General features: G+C 45.9%; 1 protein-coding gene across 1 annotated transcript in view; it reads right to left on the reverse strand.

Moving 5' to 3' along the window:
- TUBG1 (tubulin gamma 1) overlaps positions 1–23400 on the reverse strand; it is a 202102-nt gene that overhangs the window by 111085 nt on the left and 67617 nt on the right. The window contains exons 2-6 of the mRNA XM_069634423.1: positions 20868–20980; positions 19421–19588; positions 19003–19071; positions 3368–3447; positions 2249–2375 (exon numbers count right to left, since the gene is read on the reverse strand). Of these exons, the coding sequence (XP_069490524.1) occupies positions 2249–2375; positions 3368–3447; positions 19003–19071; positions 19421–19588; positions 20868–20980 (557 nt within the window). The remainder of the gene's footprint in view (positions 1–2248; positions 2376–3367; positions 3448–19002; positions 19072–19420; positions 19589–20867; positions 20981–23400) is intronic.

Genomic DNA, 23400 nt, shown 5'->3' on the forward strand with positions numbered 1-23400 from the left:
GCCCTCCGTTCACCTTATGTCTCTGTGTACCCGCCCCTCCGACCCCATAATGTCTCTCTGTACCCAAGGCCTTGCATGCTTGCTGTTGCTCCCTACCACAGCTCCCCGCAATGTGTACCCGGCCCTCATGTCCTCCCCGGTCCATAAGTCACCACTTACTTTGAAGCGCACTATGCTTAGGCGATTTATGCATGAACCATTATACCACATCACTATACTTACTCTCTACTCTAAACCATCACTCAATTAGAGTACAGCTATACCCCCCCCCCCTCGATAAATTCGGCCTAGCTGCTCACATGAGAACACAACCCTACGAACACCTCATCACTCTAATAAAACGCAGCTATATCCCATGACAAACCAGCCTAGCTGCTCACATAAGCGTCCTACAGGCCTAACGCAGCCAGAAACCAGTCTAGGTGTCCACCCACCAGACTGCACACATTCAACTGATATCTCCACCACCACACCTAATGCTAGGATGCAGCTACCACCAGGCAATTCCACCAGCTGCACACAACTGGTGCACCCACACACCCTACGGCACCATCTCTCTCTATTCACTATACTGACCTGGACTGCGGTCCCTGAGGGCGTTCAGCCTACCAGCGCTTTGAGGTCATACCAATGAGATATAGAGCGCTATATAAATGCCAAATAACAGAACAAGATAATATATTTCGTGGAGACTTTCAAGTGGGCGATTTCCTGTCGTCGGACCACTCTGCTACTCTGTATCACTGGCTTGACAGTTATCAGTAATTTAAAGTTCACCACAGGTCTGCCTTCTTTTGCATCTCATCAGCACCTGCGCAGCCTTCAATTGTGAGATATACTGTTGCAACTTCAATCTTTCTTTAACACACACCAGCCTTTCATATGGTTTACCAGCTCAACGGCTGTGTTGGTTTCTTTGTTCATATCCTAGATTTGGGAGCCAAGGACGATAACAGCTGCAGCTTCACCTCCCCAACTCGGCCGTTCACCCAGTAGGGCTGCTGGTATCCTTCTAATGCAATGTTGGAGGCACTGTTCTCTTTCACTCTGTCCTCTTAGGGGTCTCCCTCACCCAGGCTCGGACCCCTCTTGATTTACGTTTTAAAGTCTTTGGACTTAATTTCCCAGAAGGCACTTTTCTTATTTTGCTCCCACTTCATCAGCTCCCCTATACAGCATTCCAGGGTTTGGCGTGCTGAAGGGGGTAAAGGGGATACCTTGTTGAGGTCAGGGTCTCGCCACCTGCCTGTTAAAGGCATGGGCTTTCCTGTTTTGCCCAGGGGAGGAGCTCTGGTGTGGGCACTGCCAGGTAACCCCTGGTTTGGCTCCCTGGAATTAGAACTCCCTCACCACCCTGCAGCCTCCCTTGTACTCACAGGCCCAGTAGTCTTTCTGCCTCCAGGCCTTCCGGGGTCTCTCCAGCTCGAATTCTCTCCTCTGAGCCTCTGCGCACCATCCAGCATCCCCAGTTCGCTCAAAGAGTGTGGGGGTGTGTGCACTCCACCTTTAATACTGACTGAGAGGCTTAACCGGTTTCAGGCGAGAATGATGGACAAGGGAGGCCTGACTTTGCCTGGCCTCATTACCAGGACAAAATGGCGACTCCCCATAGAAATCCCTGGTGCATTGGTTTCTATGGGTAATCTTCATTGCTCCCTTTTGCTTCTTCCGCGTCAGTGGTTTGGTAAACAGGATTTCTAGAGTGGAGGTAGGAATTGTGGGAGTTGTTTTTTCAAGGAGGTAAAAAATATCGTCAGAAGAAGGGGAATGATTTTTTTTGTTGCGAGATATAGGGTCTTGTGTTTGTTCTCCTAGGCCTCCCTTTGATGTGGATACCTGTTGGAATCGGTGAGGGGGCAACGGGGCAGGACTTACAACAGCCTATAAAAGGTGGAGGAAGTGTTGGGTAGGGGTGTGTTGTGAGGGGGATATTGAGTCTTGCCATCAGATGTCTCACCCCACTAACAAAAGACCCCTCACACAAAGGTAATCCTCCCGCACTTGTCTACCCCCAGGGTCTGGATCCAAAGGCGATGGCCATGCCCTGGCCACCTAAGGAAGAGGTCCCCAGGGTCTAGACAGTGAGACACCCTTTGGTTTCTCAGAGTACACACAAAAAATATTTTAAAATAAGCAATGAGAGTAATGCAGAACAAGTATAAAATAAAAATTAAAAAAAAATAATAAAAAGATTGCCAAGTAAGAAAAAAACATGCAAGAGCCTTCCCATTTAAAAAGAAGTACTCACCACACAATCTGCATTCTGAGTTAGCCTCTTCAGTGTCAGGAGGGAGTTGTATGGCTGGACCACCACATCACTCATTTCGTCTTGGTTCGGAAAAACAGAGTATGTTTGAACCAACTTCTTGGGATACCTGTTATACATTTGTAAAAAAGCAAATAAATCGCAACTGCTTACTTGTTTTGCGGAAAAGGTTTTGCTCAACAACTCTGTTTTTAGTAAGAAAAAAGTATCTGAAATTAAAAGCATCCTTCACCAATTCCTGGACTTTTCAAAAGTCAGTCAAGAGAGGTCAGTGCAGACATTCTGCAGCAGTTAAGAGCAACTAAGTGATTGGGTTGTGATGCTTTACACACTTATTTAATCATTTGGATTAAAAAACAAACGTCAGCTTTATGTGCAGGCATTATAAACTATTCTGCCTGACATTTTGGGAAAACAATAATACAGGGCAACAGCAGACTCAAACACACGCGATTCACCACGTCCCAAATCGTCATGTGTAGGTGAGTACATTTCTCATATGCTAGATAAAGTTGTGATCTAATGGAGCACATTTTTATTTTGAAATGTTTGCAAGGAAAGAAATCATCAATTAAAATAAACACTCATGCTATACTCATTTCGTATGGGAAAATAGCTGGAGAGGTTAGTTTGAAAATGGGAGGAGTAACTTAGCTAGTGTGGAGTAAAACATTAAACAAAAAAAATTAAATAAATAAGGGAAATACCCTGCCACTTCAAATACTTGCGAGATGGTTGCCTGCGATATTAGGCTTATTCTTGCTATTTAAATTTCAAGGACACAAACGACAAGCGTTGAAGAGGTGAATACAACTTACGGCAGTGAAGCTTCCAAAGCAGCCCGAATAACCTTAAAAAAATCAGTCTTCAGAGTATCCCCATTAAAAGCGAACAAATGAAAATAAAACTCTTACTGTACACTCGAAGTCATAAGAGCCTAGAATTAAGCCTTAAAACCATAGTAAATTAATCTGACAAACAAGTGCATAACAAAACAGTCTTAAAAGCTTTGAAAATAAATAATGAACAGATGAAGAATTAAAAAAAAAAAAAAAAAAAGAGAAAAAACGCCCACAGGTAAGTAAATGGTAAAACACATACCGGTCATTTAATTTCTCCAGGAGATATGACCCCAGACCGGAGCCTGTTCCACCAGCAATGGAGTGACAAAGCACAAACCCCTGCAAAAAAACAATGCTGTCAGTTCACTGTGAGCACTTGGGCAACCAATGCAAAGCACCATTGAAGCTTGCCCATGGTACCATCGGGTCATAATTAACAAACAAACAATCAAGCAACGTTGAATGTGAAAGAATTAAACTGGGCGGTGAAAGAAAACTTGGTGGATTTATTTATGGGTGTGGGTACTTCATTTACAGAAACATCACTTTAGAAGTGGACTAAACTGTTGGACTGTGCCAAAGAGTAACCCAAGGGAGGAGATGGAGAATGATTGGCCAAGCAACTGGTGTAGACAGATCCAAGAGGGTTGTGGGCAGTGCACATAAACTGATCTAGGTAAATTCCCTCAAATTAGAATGTGTGTATTGCAAAGTTTGCTGCCTATACGACACTCATCATCCATTGTACCCTTTTATTAGTTTCTATAAAGTATAGCTTTTTTAAAATAACACTTTATATTCCTGGGAACGTGCCTGGAGATAGCCTCAGTCACTCCACTTTCTTATTTTGACATGCATTGTGACTCTTAGGCAGCGAATCAGTAGTGTGAGCATATTGGGAGCTTGCATGTCGCCACATCAGTGGCATATCCTAAACGTTGGTTAAACTGAGCAGTAACCAACTGGCACTATGCTTTAGGGTTAGTAGTACCATTACTTAGAACAACTATTTGTTCACGTTTCGTAATGGTTAATTTTATTGTCAAAACATTCCTTAAAATGTTACTTGATGGGCTCTTTGAAGCAATTAACTTCAATTGGGCTCCTGCAGAACAGCGAACAAACAAGCATTCTTCAAACTTGGACTATAAAATCAGGTCGTCAAACTGGAAATATACTGGGTTGTATAAACAGGATTATACTGGGATTATCCAGACTAGATGCACCCTGGGCTTTTGCAAAACTGCAATGCAATAGAAATGTTAACAGTAAAGTCTAGGTTTGTGTTCAGAAAATTAGATTGTAAGACCTTAGTATGTGTGGCTTTCTGGCCCCATTTGGGTGAGGAGGGATTCCAGGAAGTGCTTGCCCTGCTTAAAGACACACTTGGGAAACATCTTGCACAAGTGGAGAAGTAAAGATGAATCAAAATTAGGCAACTACAGCATGTTAGTCTTATTAAAAGCCCTGTAGTACATTGATGCCCCAGGCAAAAAGGCTCCCATAAAGCCAAGCGGAAATCTGTTTTGACCAAAGCTCATTTTCCGGCTACCCTCAGCCACCTCTTCTCCCTCTCTCATCTCCGAATGCCTGTCCGCCATCCAGGAGTGGTGTGCCGCCAATGATCTCTGCCTTAATGCCAGTAAGACAGATTCTGATCATCGGCACTCCCGCTGCCTCCTTTCTTCTCACTCTGGCCGGCCTCTCTTGGCCCTCTTCCGGCTCCCACTTGTGAGGGGAAAAACCTCAGGGTCATCTTCGACTCCCCACTCTCCTTCTCTCCTCACATCTCTGACGTCTCTAAGAAGTCACACTACCAGCTGCACCTCCTCAGAGGTATCCTTCCCTTCCTCTCCTTCCCCCAGAAGCTCACTGTCTCCAGAGCTCTGGTTCTCTCTAAGCTGGACTATTGCAACAGCCTCTTTCTAAATCTGCCTGCTTTTACTCTCTGCAACTCATCCAGAACAGGACTGCAAGACTTGTCATTGGCCATAAGCCCAAGGATCGTATCGTTCCAGGACTGAAATATCTGCACTGGCTCCCTGTGGCTGCAAGGATCAGATTCAAAACCATGTGCATTTTCCACAAAGACTTCTGGGGCCTGGGGCCGCAATACCTTCTACTCTCTCTTCCTAAATGTCTTCTTTCTCGAGCTCTGCGCTCATCCGCTTCCAACTCCCTCAGGGTCAGTTGCTTCTCAAAGCAACAAGATGGTGGTAGATCTTTCTTTGGCTCGGGCCTCCCTGAAACTTGAGAACCATCTCTGGTTCCGGAAGCACCTCAAAACCTTTCTCTTTGCTTCGGCCTTTTTCTCCTCCTCTCCCCTGCTGACTTCCTGGTTGAAACCTAACCTGCACTGGTTACATGGCCACCCTCTGATCTCAGGCCGAGGTCCCTTCCCCAGCCAGTCGCACACATGCACTGCCTTCCTGGCAACTTGGGGACTGTTTCTGTATCCCTTCAGTTCCACTTCCAGCACTTGACACATGTTGTCTGCACTTACCCTTGCCACCTGTTGGCCGCACTTCTACCATTATTATTTATTCTTTTATCCCATGTACTGCACTGTCCCCTTTCCCCTCGCACTCTTCCCCCTTCCCTTTCCCATGCACTTGCGCGATCTGAATGACACCTGGCCTAGTAGGATCGTTGTCGGTCTTCCCCCTGTTCCCCCCTACCTTGCCTTGTCGCGCCTTAAAACACTTGTTTATAGGCAAGTTATAAATGCATCATCATATCATAGAGTGCACAATGAATCTGTACAGGATAAACACCTTTTTTGCTTGCGCAACCTCCTTTGGCAGTCTTCCCACCAGCCTTAGATAACTTGCGTTGCTTCATGCTGCCCTTCTGCGCTTAGACCCTACACCCCTGATCTGGGGTCAGTGCTCCTCTGTTTTTTTGTTATATTTTTAGATATGGAACTGGGTGACTTGTTATGACCTCAAGGCCGTAGAATAGAATTACCACAATGGGGTCTTGTACAAGCCTCATCCCATTGATTTAGGTGAGGGAATGAAACAGGAGCTCCTATGTCACTGTTAAGATGGATTTACAGAATCAGTCCTCCTGTGTGTGGATTCTGAGAGGGCAGCCTATTATGTGTGAGGAACCCAAGAGCATCCTCGGGTGGCCAGGGAAATGCCATCGCTCTTGGATCCTGACCCTGGGGGTTGATCTGCGAGGGAGGATCACCTGGGGGGAGAAGACGTCCTTAGGCGAGGCATATCCCCTTCTCCCCCATTTCCTTTCCCTAACAAACTCTCTATATGGCAGGTCTTTGAAGGCTATTGACAGTCCTTTCCCTTTTCTTCCCTTAAAACATTCCCCAAGAAACCCCAGTTCGGTACTGGGACGAGGAAAAGACCAACTAGAGAGACACAAAGCTGGAATCATTGTGGAAATGCTGTCTGCTGTGGAAGCAGGACTATGGACTGCTGGGTGAAAGCAGACCTCTCTGGAGAAATGGCGTGGCAAGCGGCACGCTCAAGCCTCTTTGGAAGATGCAAAGTTTACAAAGCGGGAAGCAAAGCTGAGATATGCTTGAGGCCGGTGGCTGACTGCCAGAGGGAGACAGGCGTGACCGAGTGAAGCGGTCAAGTGAATCCCAGGCTGCAGGAGGAGCATTGCTGGATGAGCAAAGCCACGTAGAGCCGCTGGGAGACTAAGCGAGGATCTGCACAGGAAAGACAACTCATGGCCGCAGAGGACCTTGCCGGAAAGCCGCAAGCTCCGACCGGTGAGTGTACAAAAAGGGGGGAGACAGCGGGCTGGCAGGCAAACATGCAAAGCGAGCAATGAGCAATGAAAATTGATTTGAATAGAAGCAAACATTTCTGTGAATACCAATTTGAGTGAAAGCAAGTTTAAGCACTTTTGAATACCGAGCGGAGTGAAAGAAAGTTTGGTGAATCTTCCCAATACAAGGAACTGTATATGAGAAACCAACCATTGACTAAAGCAAAGATAAACTGATGAGGAAACGTGCACTGGCAAAAGCCAAGAGAATACAAGAAAGTGTAACAAGTGCATGGTGGCAAACCAAGCCACGGTACAATGTCAGGAGGGTGTGACATATGTGAATGAATCAACCATCAATGTTAAGTGTGTGAGAAATCTGAAGGTGTCTGTAAGGAACTCATGGTGGCAACAGTAAAGACAGACACAAGTGATCACAGTTCAAGGGTGTTTATTAAACTGCATAGGAAAGTTGGAAACACGCCTAATCCAAACTTAAATCTAAGATGGGAGCAAACTATAACCATCAAATAATAAAAAGGCAGTCCTGGTGGCATCTTGTCAAATAAAAGGGACCTATACTAAGAAAAACCTATTGCCAATCCTTACGCTAAATACAAAAAGTGCTCTCAAATAATAAGTCAGGATTCAGTAGTGGGGGTCTCCCTTCCCCACATTTTGAGAATGGTGCAAGGTGGGACTCCTGAGCACAGCACACGCTCAAGCTTCCCCAACACGAACCAACAGTTCCGCTCTCAGCTTATCAGGGCCTTTGGTGGTAAGTATTTGTATTTCTTTATTTGTATTGCGCGCCGGGCCCAAAGGCATCTGGGTGCTCGTTTTAGGTTACAGAAACATGTGGTACAGTTTACAGTGCAGGAGCGATACTGATACATAATGTTAGTTACAAAGTTGGCAGTGATAAAATTACATACTAGTGATAATTACAAAATATACAATGCGGGACGCAGTTTACAGTACAGGAGTGCTAATGATGGTGTTAATAGTTACAAGGTACTGGTGATAGTTACAAATTATACAATGCAGCATGCATGAAAGATATTCAGAGATGAATGTACAAAAATAAGTTGAGAATATATACAGTAGCAGCTTGTCATCAGTGAAGTGGCGAACGTGGGTGCAATCTAAGCAGTTGGAAGATAGTCAGATGCTGCTAGCCACAATTTGGTTTTGCATTTAAAGGAGTGGAATGGGGGTTCAGATCTCAGCAGATTGGGCATAGTATTCCAATGTTTGGAGGCTAGTGTGGGGAAGCTGGACACACCTGCTTTCTGTTGATTGAATCTGGGCAAAGCAAGGCAGTTGGTATGAGCTGATCTAAGCGGTCATTGTGAAGTGTGAGGTGGCAGGCCAGGTATATAGGAGTCTGGTTGTTTGGGCATTTATGGGTGAGGGCAAGTGTTTAAGGAAATTCTTTGACAGACAGAGCCAACGTAAATTACGTCTGGTATCCAAGATGTGCTGGCCCCTAGGGAAGTTTAGAGCCGCCATGATGGCGTTATTCTGAATGACCTGGTTTGATTAGGTTATGTTGGCTCGTTCCTAGGTAGAGTGCGTTGCAATAGTACATCTTGGACATGATGAGAGTTCTCGCTAGGATGATACAATTAGCTGTAGTGAGGAAGGGGCGGCAGGCAGTGATGAGTTTGCATATGTGGGAAGAAGCGGAGCCAACAGCATTGGTTTGCCTCACGAGTGATAAAGTGGAGTCGAGGTAAACGCCCAATGCTTTAGTGTCATTAGAGACTTTCATTGTATTGCCGTCGATAGTGAAAGTTTTGAATGCAGAGTCAAGTTTCTTAAGTTGCTAGTGAGAGCCCAGGATGAGGAGCTCAGTTATCGTAGAGGCATAACTCATGTTGAGCCAGCCAAGCCTGAATGACCAAATAGACCTTATTCAGTGAATTGGTGTGAGCGAGATAGTCTACTGTAATCGGGAGGAGTATCTCGGTGTCATCTGCATAGTTGGTGTAGGTGACACCCAGATAGTTGAGAATATCAAACAATGGTTTGGTAAACACATTATATAGTGTGGGAGATACACAGGATCCTTGGGGGACGCCACATAATACAGGTGATGGTTCTGCAGATGCTGAAGGGGGAAAAAACCCTCATGGATCTGTTGTTAAGGAAGGACATGATCCACGAGTTGGCGGAGTCAGAGAAGTGGGCGGCTGATCTGAGATGCTGGCAGAGGATTTGGTGATTCACCAAGTCGAAGGCCGCAGATAGATCTAGTAGTAGTAAGAGTGCTAATATTTCTTGGTCTTTCAAGTCTTCAATCTGTGTTCAAGTCAATGAGGGCGGTTTCAGTACCGTGATTGGGGCGAAAGCCAGATTGCCCAAGACCGAGGAGTTTGTTAGTTTCTAGATAATCCTGGATCTGTAGGTAGGCAGCCCGGTCAAGAATTATAAGCAAAAATGGTACCGTTGTGATGGGTCTGTAGTTGGTAGGTATGCTTGGGTTTTTTTATGGAGGGGGATGGCCCACGCCTCCTTGAGATTGTCTGGTACAGTACATGATTGGAATGATGAGTTACTGAAATCGTGAGTAGCCTCCTTGATAATGGGGGCTGGACAAGAGTCGCCTTGACAGTTAGAAGGCTTATATTTTCAACCTCGATGATCGTTAATGGAGAGAAGGTGAATGGAGTGTGCACGGGAGGATTGGAGGTAGTGGTGTGAGTAGGCAGGTTAGGCAGGAGGACAGGTTGGAGGCAACTTTGTTTAGTGTTCATTTTAGATTGGAGTGTGGTGATTTTACCTAGGAGCGGCTTTTGAATATTAGCACACCAGGTGCTGTCTTTAATGCAAACGTCAGGTGGAGTGACTGGAGTCTCAAGTTCCTCCAATATCTTGAAAAGCTCTTTAGTGTTTGATTCGACTAGTATGATGCGCTTGTATGTGTCTTTTTTTGCCTGGAACATGGCTTCCTTGAAGTTAAGGGATGCTAATGCGAGGCTGGCCTTGTTGGAGTCAGTGGGAAGGCTTTTCCAATGAGCTTCAGCAGATTGCTTCTCTTTTCACAGTGATCTCACCTGTGGTGTGAACCACGAATTAAGGTGAGCGCGAACTTTGGGTTTCCTTAGCTTAAGAGGAGCAATAGTGTTCAAGGCTTGGAGCATAACCTGGTTGTAGGTGTCGACTAGTGTAGTGGGGTCGGTGCAGGCCGATGAAGCATTGTTTAGAATAGGTAGGATGAGAGGTAGGAGCCTATCTATTGTAATATCCCTTTTATTTATAATGTGGATAGAGGGAGCAGAGTCTTGTTTAGGTGGGTGAACATTGGCTTTAATGTAAAAACACGATCAGGTGGTTGTCCATGTGCAGTGAGTTGGATTGTACGTTGAAGTTGCAGTTTAAGTCAGCTAACCAGTCAAGGGTTCTCCCCTTGGTATGTGTGGGTTCCTGAATCTGGATGGAAAATCCCAGGTCTGACAAGGTGCTAGCAATATCCAAGGCTATGGTGTCATAAGGGTCTTGGAAGCCGAGGTTGAAGTCACTGAGTAAGATGATTTGGGAGTTAATTTTGGTTTTGTCTGCGATGATGTATGCAATATCATCAGCAATGGTAGCGATGGGTCCGGGAGGACGGTAGATAAGGTGGATGGTGGCAGTTAGATTAGGTAAAATGGGTAGTTTAACTGAGAGTAGTTCAGCTGATGGAATCTTTTGGTGTGAGAGTGCTCTAATGCGGACAGATTTTTTTTGTGACTAATGGCAACGCCTCCGCCTTTAGACTGATTGGTGTTGCGGTCGCATCTGATGATTTTGTAGTCTGTTGGTAGAGCGAGGGCTAATAAGGGTACTGAGGCTGCGTGAAGCCAGGTCTCAGTTATAGCCAGGAGATCAAGATCTTGGGTGGAAATGAGATCAGCGATATCTAGAGCGTGCGCAGTTAGGGGCCTGGCGTTAATCAGGGCACATTTGAGAAGAGGGTATTTGAATGCTTGAATGTTGTGAATAGGTATGGGTGGAATGTTGGATGAACTGGTGGGTGGATGAGTAGGTTTGGGAGGTAGCACAGAGGCACTGAGCTTCTGTATGTGATAGGTTGGGTGATTGAGTCTGAAGCTTAATCGGAGGGTCCGAAGGAGCAATGTACAGGGTTGGCTAGGTGTAGGTTTCGTAGCACAATTTTGCAGCCATAATTCAGGGGAGTTCAGGGTAGGGGTTGAAGTGTGGTGTTGAGGCAGTTGACGATGGTGCACAAATCTGGGATCTGAGCTGTTGATCATGGGCGCAGATAGAGGTGCATGCACTTTGGCAAGATGACCAATAGTGATTTGGGCGGGTAGTAGATTTAGGCATCGTGTGGTATTCCGACTTCAGGGGCATAATCTGGGGAGGGAGGATGTGCGTATTGCTCTGTACTGAGCAAAGTGAGAGTATTGTATGGCGTAGAAAGTAGCAGCATAGGGCAAGATGATAGCTGCACATAGTGATCTGTAATGTGATCAATAGTTAGTGGAGTCTGTGGGCAATGTGCCATGCAGATGTGTGAGCAGCAACCCTCGATTAGTTCAGGTGGTGCTGTGGGTGAGAGTAATGAACCGGGGCGATTGCAAAAACAGTAGTGCTAGGGGTGGCAGCTGGTCAAATCTTAACTGAAGTGCATCCGGTAAAAATGGTGCATCAGAGTCAGAATTGGCATGCATGTACCGTAGGCAAGAATTTGTCTATGGGGCAGACTGTCATGGCCACAGGCCCCAGAACCCAAAAACCACACCATCTAGTGAAGGGGGCAATGCGTCACTTGACTCACTTATGTCCCTTTGGGACCCATAAACACAGGGGCCCTGGCTGTACTCCGTCCTGGCGCCTTTGACGCCAGGCTCATATAGAGATGTGAGCAGGAACACTTTATTTCAGTGCAGGAGTGCTTTTATTTTACAAGAACTTTCCAGGAGCTGAAAGCCTTTATTCCAGAGAATATCCTCATGTGCTGACTCATCGGGTGTGGCTCCCTAGGCCTGGCCTTCACGTGCTGACTCATCGTGTGTGGCAGGCAGGCTGAACCTGGTGGGCGTGGCTTCAGAAGCTCCGCTATATAAGCTGCTCCATCCTTCAGGCCGTTGATTCGCGTTACTGTGCGCTCGCATGCAACGTGACACTCCCCACCTCTTGGACCAGTTTACTTACCTTTGAAAACAGGCGTTCTTCTGAATACTCACCTCCAGGAAATCGGTGCTTCATCGCTTCATCTGCAGACTCATCTCATGACATCCAGTGATCTTGATCCCAACGCTGCAGCACTGCACTCCGCATCCACGAACTTGGACCCTGTGAAGAAGAAAGACAAGGTTAGAACAGCCGTCCTAGGGCTGCACTGCATTTGAACCCCATGCGCCCCCTAGTTAACAGCTTTCCAGCTACTGTAGCAGCTTGGTTCCTCATTCCCTCCAGCTGCGGCCTCGAGCTCTGCAGCTTCTGCCGGGCTAGCATCACCACCTGCAGGGAAGAAAGTAAAAGAGCAAACATCAACAGTGGAACGAACAGCAATACAAAACAACAAACTTTACAATACAACAAAAACAGACGAGGAAAGACAAAGGCAAACAGGAACACTTACCTAAAGTATAGTGGTTTTGTCGCAGCAGGACTGGAATACCACGTGCAAGGGACCAGTGAAGGAACTCGGTCCAGATCATACAAGTGCCCCTGCCAGAAGCAGTAGGCCGGAGTACTCGCTAAAACTAATCAACAGGTGAGCTTTCCAGGGACAGCACATCCTACGGGTACCACGGTTTGGGAGAAGGGGATCAGGCGCACAAGCTGGCATACTCACGCCCCCTATTCTCCACGCAGGAGCAGTCCCGAGCAGCATCACCTATTACCACCAGTCACCACATAAGCACAGAAGGCGAAGTCGGACCCGAGCGACCTCACCCCCCCGGGAGGGCTGCAACCTTGCCTCAACGCCTCTGCAGAGACCAGGTGAGAGTAACACAGACAGATGCAACAGACCAGCATGTACAGTGAATAGGGCCGAGTAAAGAAAAATCATCACGTGGAATAGGCAGGTAGACCAAAACAGGGTGGAGCATCAGGAGAGGCAATACAATAGAGTGTATTCAACTTAACACACGAGTAGGGCAAGCAAATCTAATAATAATGGGCTGGTGCAGCAGGCAGTGCTAAGCAAAACGGTGCGTGTCTCAGTGTACATAATCAATTCGAACACACAGGTGAAATGCTTAAATGCAAGTAATTACTTGTAGCATTGCAGCTGCTAGCTACGCATAATCAATTAGAGCACACAGGTGATATGCTTAAATGCACGGGCCAGTAGCAGCTGGAATAACAGTGTTGAACAAGGAGCATTAGCAAACACTACAACGGTGAGACGGGCAATCATGTGTTAACACTCGTGGCAGACTGACGCAACAGGCAAGGATTAGGACGGCAGTGGAATATCACCAAAGTTGTATTGTATAGAGCGCAGTAATCAGGAATGGTCGAATACACAGGTCGAATACACAGGTGGTACGGTCAGGTTAGGGGAGAGTAAATCAGCAGGATTGTGCTGTGCGACGTTAGATCGCCGCAGTTCCCTTATTGAACAAGTGCGCATCGGGCACGATACGTGGCATGATGCAAGTTACGGTTTGCAACACGCAGTGCGAAAACGGTACATCCGTTATGAACGAGTGGTAAGCAGTTACATAAAATATGAGAGTCTCGGTACGAGCAAGTAACAAGGATGTCAATTAAAGCAGTTCCGTATTACAGGGAGAGAGTACATGAAGTCAGGCAGGAAATAAAAAATACAGGCATTACAGTAAGCAGGGAGGACAGAACAGTCGAGTGCTCAATACATGAGTGTTCAGGGATGCGGTCAGGATACCGTGAGTAGACAGGCACTCCAAGGTAGTTTCCGATTAGAATGAATGTTGAGGACTGCTTACCAGGATAGGCGAATGCAAGCGGGTGGCTGGATGCGCATAGACAGAGTTCCTCCCCCCGGCCTCTGTCAAGGCTCGGGACAGGTTCAGTTCCTTGATGTGTGCTTCCTTAGTGGGTGGGGACGGCGTTCGCCTGCCGGCGGGCAATTGGTCTAGTTAAAGGATCACTAGCCAATGGGATCAAGATGCAGGTCCTGGAGGCAGGCTAAATCAGGCTGCAACACAGGGGAGGCTGTCGGCCATCTTGGGCTGGGGCCACCTCGTGTGTTGTAATGGTGGCTCTACAAGATCATGTAAATTCGAGGTTCAAAGGTAGATTGTAGCACAGCACAATTTCGGAGCAACAGTAACACAAATGAGGAATTATCAAGCGGAATCCTGATGTGTTCATCATAAAAAGGTGACACTCCCAGCAGAGGTGGCAATTCAGCCACAGGGTCTACCTTTCATAGAATTAATCCCCAGGCTCGATTGTGGAGCTGGGGCACTGCTACAGCAGTGGCAAGGGCTCCTGTTCCTTCGGCGTTGTGGCCCCAATGTGTAGTCTTTTCTACAAAATGTCTCTGGCCTCTGAGGATCTGATGTCTTCAACAAAATAATAAACAAATGTTCCTTTCTGCTTGCACGTTGGGCAATGCCTTTTCACCCCTGGATTCCCCTCTTTTCGGGGCTCAGACCCTTCTCGAATGTTTGCTTCCCTCCGTCGGGTTCACTATGGCTTTTAACACAATTTTATCTGTGACATTCGTAAATCTCAAAGTCTTTTTAAACAGTTCACTGAGGACATCCGATTACCGGGTTCACTATTGTCACACTGTTAATCAGGACTTTTGGCTTGGCCCCTTCTTTATCGGCATCCCTCCATTGAGTTCACTTTTGCCAACTTTACGATGCGGGATTCGCTTCCCTTAGCTTCACAATCATCTGTCGGTAAAGGCTTTACAGAGGATTTTACTAGACCCCCTGTATGACCACTTTGACCCCTTCTCGCCTTTCTCCCAAAGCCTTCTGGAAATGGTAGTTTCAACAATAGGGTAATCGGCCAGAGTGAGCACCCACGTGGTGCTCCACTAGTCTATAGCTGGCTTTCCCCTTGAATATCAACAGTTCTTTGTACTTTCTTTAATCAGCTGCTTGCTAATTTCATTCGACACAGGTTTCTTATCGGCTCTCCCCTCGACTCACCTGCTGTTATGAACCGCTTGGCTTTTCTTGTCTGTGGAGTCAAGGCTGGTACCACGTGGCCAATCGTTTCTCCCCGACTTTGTTGTCAGCGGAGGAGGACCCTGTATACTGTGGACATCTGCTGTAACACACAATGGCTATTGTTCGTGGTCTTGCGATTCCTTCCACAGAGGTTTCACGAGCCTTGGTCGGAAAGGGCAAGGTCGCTTCTTTCCTCGTCACCCTTTCGGTTTGCGCCGTCTTTCTCCTCCTCTTGAATTGCTGTGCTGAATTAACTCTCTCGTTGTGTGGCCTGCCTTGCTCGTATTGTGCTCTCGAGCTCCACCTTTTATCCCTTTGGGGAAGGGAAAGGGCCGTCGGGTGTGTGCATGATTCTGATCAATTGGCTGACCCTTGCGGAGGGACATGTCAGGTGGCTCTGGTGTTGGTCCGTCTTTCATGGTGTGATAGTGTTTGTGTCCGAAAGGGCGGGGGGTGGGGGGGTAGAGTGATTGAGTATCCAATGGGTGTAGGATGGGCAAAAGTGTTCCGAGAAGGGGGATATCGGTGTCCCACTTCCACTCCCTGAGGAGCCCCCATACAGGTGATCCTCCCTCACTGGTCCACCCCTAGGAACTAGATCCAATAGCGATGGCCGGGTCCTGGCCACCTGGATGACAGATCCTCAGGGACTAGTCAGGGAAACGCCTTCAGGTTTCTCAGCGTCTCACACGTTAGACCCCGGAGAGCTGTCATCCAGGACATGGCCATCGCATTTGGAACCAGTTTCTGGGGGTGGACCAGTGCGGGAGGATCACCTGGGTGAGGCGTCTTCGGGGAGTGGAAGTGGGACACCGAAGGGTGAGAGGCAGTATCCCCTTCCCTGTAACACCTTTTTCCCATCCTATCAGGTAGGATAGCTAGCTCAACCCTCTCCATTTGTCGACACAATCACTTTCTAACAGACAGTTCATTGTGAGCAACAGCAGACTAACACCAGACCCGTATACCCAACATGTCCGAACATGGTCAGGCAATTACTGATCATTACACACACGCTACTCCCATCACACTTCCCCATTTGGATAAAAGGCAGAGCACGAAAGCACACGGAGTGAGGAAAAGCACACGAGGAAGCAGCAGTTCCAAGATGGCAGTTTAACACAAGAAGAAAGGCGGCGAGACCTGGCAGGGTTGCAAGGAGGGAAGTAACCTTGACCTTTAGAAACCGTTATTTCTACAAGCCTTGGAAAGTGAGAAGACTCAGACCGGGAACTGAAGCTGAACAATCCTAAACTGTGCATCAAAGGCATCTGGGGCGCTCCTGTGTCGATAATCAAGGCCGGGAGGAGCGATTGCCAGCGCAGTACTGTCCTTGGCTCCTGCAGCACCAGTAAAAGCAGCACAGCCGGTGAGTCGGAGAAATTGATACGAAATCAGCTTGGGTTTGAACCAAGGTCGGAAGCGGCAACATTGTATGACGAAATCCACAAAAGACAGTGGGGGTCATTACGAGTTTGAAGGTAGCCATGGCGCTGCTGCCTCCAAACTCGGGTCTTGGGCCATTCCAACCTTGGAGGACCTGGTAAGTCCCCATTCTGAAAACCATTCCCCATTCCCATTCGAGCCCCTATAGGGTTCAATGAGAATGGGGAAGGAGCTAATAACGGGCCTGCAAATAGCGTGATTAGCTCCCTGGTCCCTTAGCGGCTCCCGCTAATGGCGGCTGGAAAAACCAGCTGGCCTTAGTGGGACCCGCAAAGGGACCTCGGAATGCGGCGTTAAGGGGTTAATGGCACCGGCATCCTTACTGGTGCCGTTAACCCCTTACCGCCGCACTCGTAATGAGGCCCAGTGTTTGAAGCGCATGTAATGAGAGCGTGAACAAGTGGAAACTAAAAGGAGTGAATGTACTTTGTGCTCATTTGAAGGTCTTGGTTAGGTGTCCAACTGAATGGCGACTGCATTGTAAAAAAAAGGAACTTTGTGTATCAAATTGGTCCTGCGGTGGGTCAAGCTAAACCCTGTGCATATTCGAAGGTCTTTGATAAGTATGAAGTGAACTGCAATTGGCCCGAGCCCGGCTGAGGGAGACTAATTGAAAGTGGAAATGGGATCTGAGCCAGAAGAGGGGCATCCACCGTAATAGAAAAGGGATCTGAGCCCGGCTGAGGGGGATCCAGGGAAAGACACCCGAATCACATAAGAAAAAAAGAACTTTCTATTTTTGTTTCGTACATCAGGGTCTCTGGATCAAGAGACTTTGATGAGGAAACGACTTTGACACAGAAGGCCCTGATGCTGGAATTGGAACTGTAGCCTTGTGTCGAGGAAGCCAGAGCGTGTGCTTGGCTTGAGTGAGGTAGGGGTTTCCCACACCCTTGCAAAAGTTCAATAAACACCCTTGAACTGTGGTCACCTTTGCCGGTCTTACTTCGATACCATGCCTTCCTTACAAGTTGAAACAGTGGCTCAGTGTTGATAGAAAAGCATCACGTAAGGTGCATCAGTTGTAAGACCTGTAATGGGTGGACTGTGTGGTCCATCAACTGCGCCCAGACCGAGTGCACCCCTGTACGTAAAAGCCACTAAAGTACCCACAAAAAAGCTTATGTTTAAACTTCAAAGACTTTTAAATGATTTTGAAATCAGAAACTGAACTACATATGTGCACTAGTGAAAAGCAACAGTATCAGACAAGCTGAGAAGTGTCCCAAGGAATTGTGGTGTTTTGAAAATCTGGAAGATTTTGAACTGTTCGGCAAGGGAGCCACTGTACCTTAATGAACTGTTTTGAACTTGAGGAAGGGAAAGCCGATTGCAAGCCAGGATCTGGAAGAAGTTGTGAACGTTTATTTGAACACTACTTATTTTGATGCAGATATCCCTAAACATTCTATACACTTAGATGTGAGGGCAAGTATAGGTTTTGGACACAGACAGACGTTTGCTTTGGACTTCCTGACATTGACTATCATTAGTTTCATTTAGCAGGCAAATCCCACCATAGCGTAGGGCAAGTTAGGCCAGTCCTATTCACAGAAGTACAAGAGGCAGCATTTTAGAAATCCAGTTTTAAAAGGTAACAAAGTCATGATTTAGTCTATGCTGGATTCTAAGAAGTAGTCCCTTTGGATTTAAAGGGGGCAACAGATGCAAAAAAGCTGAACATTTAGTGGGGGCGGGGATTCGATGAGGGGAGGCGTTGTTTAACATTGCTACAAAGACTCTGCGGAAATGGTTTCATCAGGACAAGGCACTAACTAAATGTGCACTAACTACACAAATTCAGAATGTTTAAGTCTTGTACAAGGGAACATTATTGTGTGCGTTTGCCAGGCTAAATTGGCATACACCTATAACAGCCATACACGCAAGTGTTCTGGTAATTCTTTCCCCAGACAAGGGACACTAATCAAAACAACCAGTATTAGTACCTCAATGGGAACAATATGGATGCCTGGATGGGCCTGTGCCACAGAAGGTGGTTTTTCATCACTGGCAGACTATACATTACTCTGGTATTCATAAGCCTTCTCAAGTGATTGGATGAACACTTTTAAACAGACCATTAAAGCATTCCCTTCTAAAGTGTGCCCTGCCATCAGAAGTTCGGATTTGGAAATGTGGTAAATTCGCCCTCTAGCAGTAAGAATTTACTTCAATTGGTCAATGCCTTCAGAAATTGGAGAAAGCATTACAACCCCTCCAAATCCTTGGTTGGTTAATACCTATGCCTCGATCGGTTTCACCCATTCTGGCATTGTTACATGCACTAAGAGCAGAACAGAGCGAAGTGCAGTTTTTGGTTTTCCATGCTGCAATTTTCTTGCGCTAGACCATTAAATTCAGATGTCATGTGATATAGGAATGTTAAAACAAGTTGAAAAAAGATAGAAGTCATAAAATATGTATTTTTCCTTTTTTTTATTTTTTAAAAAGGGGGGTTTCTCTATGGTGTGGAGCATGCATGAAGTGACCATCAGGCAACAACAGAAATCGGCAAACACACAGAAAAACAACTCTGAACAAACCCAAACTGGTAGCTGAACAGGCTCCCTTTTACCTCCAAACTGTCGCTGCCATCTGCTTCTCGATCTATGATGTCAAAAATCTCTTCGTGAATCTTTTCGCCCTTCATCAAAAGAGAAATACATTTTAAAATTCTATTTATGCGTAGAATTAAAAAGAAAAATTTGTGGGAGACCTCTAAAATCAATCTGTGACTCGTTACTTAGCATTCGCTCCCCAAACCTGTCCCTCACAATTCTAAAGAACAGTGTACGATGCCCAGAAGAAAAAGAAAAATTTGCGAAAAATTCAAGACTGGTGCATTAGATGACAGAGCAAGCTCGGTGATTTTGCTCAATTTCTAACATGCAAAAATACAGCTCTTTGTTGCAAGAGACAAATCAATGAAACGTTGCATCTCAAAAAAGACTGGATGCATACAACGATCTTGGCAAAGACTTTCCCCTCATTACCTGTGAAAAGCCACTGGCCCAGTTGTTCCCAGCACCTCCTCCATGCTCCGACAAGTAGATGTTTTCGGGATTGTACAAGTTAGCATATGGCGAATTCAGGATTGAATGGATCACTCTTGGTTCAAGATCCAAGAGAACAGCTCGAGGAATGTAATGTTCATCATCTGCCTGGGAGCGCGACAACCACAGTTAGGATATGACACAAGAACAACAATGTCATATCAGCACTGACCACGCACAACTATTAACAGAACTTAAAGAGGCTTCCCTTATTTTCAATGAGAACATGCAAAATGGGCTACTGCAAGCATCACAAAACAATCGCTTTGCAAGTGCCTTTTATTTACACTTCATGATGGAAACAAGCTTGCACTCAAGACACCAAAGCTGCAGAAGGAAGAAAAGCAGTTCATCGACTGTATGTGGGTGACATTCTACAAATGTGGTTAATATTTGGTCTACATTTGATTAGTCTTAATCTACCAGCAAGCAGAAAAAAAACACCACAATTAGCCCAGCATACTTATCAGATTGATGAATCAAACAGCGCTGTTGTCTTCAAATTAGATTAGAATATAAAAGTAAAATATATATTTTTTTTAAAAACACATAAGCATACTTTGTTTTAACACTTTTTCCAAATGTAAAAAAGGTTGCTAAATATGGGTGAGAAACATTAAGGAAAAGAGAGTTATGATTAAATAGGATTACAGTTATAGTTGTAATTACGACTAAAGTCGGATTAAGCATAATGGATGTATCTCAGTAAGCAAACGAGTAACTAGATTAGAAATATTTCCACTATAATGAGGATAATTTTTGCGGGCTATACCATGTGGTAAATGCCAGTCAGCCCGCTTCAACTAGGGTTGCAGGTCCTTATGACCAGGCAATGATGGTGTACTTTTAAGCACACCAGGCAAACACCCGGGGTGCAAATGGACATTCTACAGGAGAAAAAAAAATAATATTTTAAAAAATAAAACGGGCTGCATCCTGCAAACGACCAACGTATTTTCCTGCCCTCAAAAACACAATTAAGAAGGCCACCACAGACCAGGGCTCCACATGTAACCCCCTTCATTTGTGTATTCATTTACAGGGTGACTGGAAATGGGGTGAGGTGTAAATCGCAGTGCCTGCAGCAGCGAGCAGGTAAATGGGATAAGATTAGGGGGGGCCGGGGCACAGAGAGAGCGGGCTGGCAGAAGAATCATATATGGTCCACTCGGGGAGGCTTTCCAGTGTATAAAGCCACACGCTCCTGCCATCCCGACTGGCGGTGCCTCTTCCACCAGTGCCAATTTATCTAGAACAGTGGATGCACAAGATCAGAATTAAAGAAACATTTGTGATGCAGCAACCTTGTACATATTAGAGAGTTTGGACAGGTTTGAAAACATACATTAGAAAGAAAACGCTTTGCAAGTTGCGAACAAGGACACACCTGATAGAAAAATACATCTTTCCTGTCTGTGCCCTCAGTAGCGAATTCTTCTACAATTCCTTCAGGACTGATCCCATGCTCGGCACATAGCTGCTTCCAGAACTCAAAGCCAACTGTGGAAACCAAAACAAACACAAAAACAAAACAATATTAAGGAAAGGCACAGGAATGAAGACCACAGGCTGAAGACCACAGAAAATAACGCACAATATTAAGTGAAGGCACGAACGGCACGAGAAAGCCATTTATGATGTATTCTTATTTTTTAAATATATACAAACGGGATGCACTAAACTGGTTGGCAAAAATCGTATTTAATGCCATCAGAAAAGCTGGCCCTTACCCACTGTAAAATTATATCAGCGGTAGTCACAGGCATGAAAAAATAAAAATAACAAAAAAAAAGATTGTATTAAGCTAAAGTGCAAGCTTGTAGACTTCTCCCTGGCATGATCAATCAGGATTCGTGCCTAGCCGATCCACATTGCACAACTTAAGAAACTGTTTAGTAGTATGGCACTGATGGACCCAACTATCCCTGCAGCCGCTGCCTTCCTAGGCGTTTGATGCATGGTTATGGCTTTTCATGTTCGAGGCGTTTACTAGAATGGGTGTTGGGTCTCATTCGTAAATATGGTATCCCTATTGTATACCAATCCCACGGCTCGAGTATACAAGAACTGAGTGACTTTGGAACACTTCTCACTGTCTAGCGGTACATGCCAGGGTTGTCCTCTCTTACCCACTTGTTTTCACTGACTATTGAACACTCCCTGCAATCCTTGGAGAACATCACGCAGACAGGGGCCTTAAACTGTTCAGCCAACAATATGTAGTGCTTTCACTATATACAGATGACCTGGCCTGTATTTGTCAAGCATCCAGAGTGCAATCTAGCACTGGTCGTGAATGAGATAGTCCAGTTTGCCCTCAGGGCTACACATTTACTGAAGCAAGTCAGAATGATTCCCATTGACGGTGGCAACGAGGCAGAGTAGATTCTGTGAATGCTTTAGATGGTCACCACAGACAGTTCGATATATGGGTATTAATATAGCACACACAGTGACGCCACTGCATTCATTTAATTATAGCCCATTTGTGTGAGCGGCAAAGTAAAGCCGCAAAGTGGTCAACTATTTCTATAACGTTTATGGCCCGGATACCTCCAATTAAAACGATGATACTCCCTAAATGCTGGAAAAAAAAAAATAATAATAACAATGATAATTGTCCATAGGGCAGCGCCCCTCTTCGAGAACGAACACGGCCCATTGAACTGTTCTTTGGGAAGGTACCCACTCGAGAGTCTGCAGCCACACTTTAGCTCATTGTACCTTTCACAGATGGAATATACCCATTTACACATCAGTCTTTGTCCCTCCCACATGGGCAGTCTAGCACCGAAATGCTACGGCAATTCCCTTCTGAACAAGAGTACCAACAGCAACCCCATACACATGTTTCAGCCTTGTTGGGCCTCATCGCTAAACCCAAGTCCCTTAAAAAAATGAAAAAAATTGTCCATAGGCGCCCCTCTTCGAGAACAAACCCCTTCCCAAAGAACAGGCCAATGGACCGTGTTCGTTCTCGCAGAGGGGCGCCTACAGACTATTTTTTGATTATCTGAGGGACTTGGGTTTAGTCACCCTTAGTTTCCTAGGGTCATCCAGACGTGGACCCCTTGCTAACTGTGCTCAGAGAGGCACAGCTCCACCTCACTGATGAGGTCCAACAAGGCTGACTATGGACCCAATGGGGATTTGCCGCAAATTGCGCCGTACCGAGTTGCGGTAGCGCTAATAGGGTGTGGTGAGGCCCATTTAATGGGAAACACATTACCATATAGTCAGGGTAGGTCGAATGTTGCGAACCTCGAGGTGTACGCCTTAACCTGTATGCTGCACCACACAATTTACTGGTACCAGTACCCCCCCCTCCACCCCGATCCCCACTAGATGAGATGCTAGCATAGCAAGCCGTGCTGTGGACTGGCTTCTGGTACTGGTGTTTGTAGCTGCACCTCAATAGATCCAATATTCCCCGTATGCTTCGCAATATTAACTGGATAACACAATGGGGATTCAGTTTACTCTGGATAAAGGCATTATGCACAGGCTACATAGGGGAGGTCTCTAGTGATGGAAAATTTATAACGTTAGATACGTTTTCTGAATACACGACTGTTTCGATATCTACATCCCTTCTGTAAGCACGCATAAAACAGCAATTAGCAGCCGATATACCAGTATATACCGGATGAGGCCCAAAAAAAAAACCTTTGAGTTGTTTAATGTCAGCTGACACCGATTCAGGAGCCATTTCTTTACTTTTTTATACTGGCTATGTCCAGCTCCCCTGGGGGAACAGGAATAACCAAATCACGTTGGGAACTTGCATTAGGATTTACAGTTGAAGAGGGGAACTGTGAAAAGATATATTGGCAGTCGCAATATATATATATATCTCTTAACTACAAGCACTGAGCATTACAATATCGATTCTTACACGCGGCGTATTACACACCTTTGAA

This window comes from Ambystoma mexicanum, chromosome 13, assembly GCF_040938575.1.
Source record: "Ambystoma mexicanum isolate Mex_15411 chromosome 13, UKY_AmexF1_1, whole genome shotgun sequence".
Taxonomy (NCBI): Eukaryota; Metazoa; Chordata; class Amphibia; order Caudata; family Ambystomatidae; genus Ambystoma; species Ambystoma mexicanum.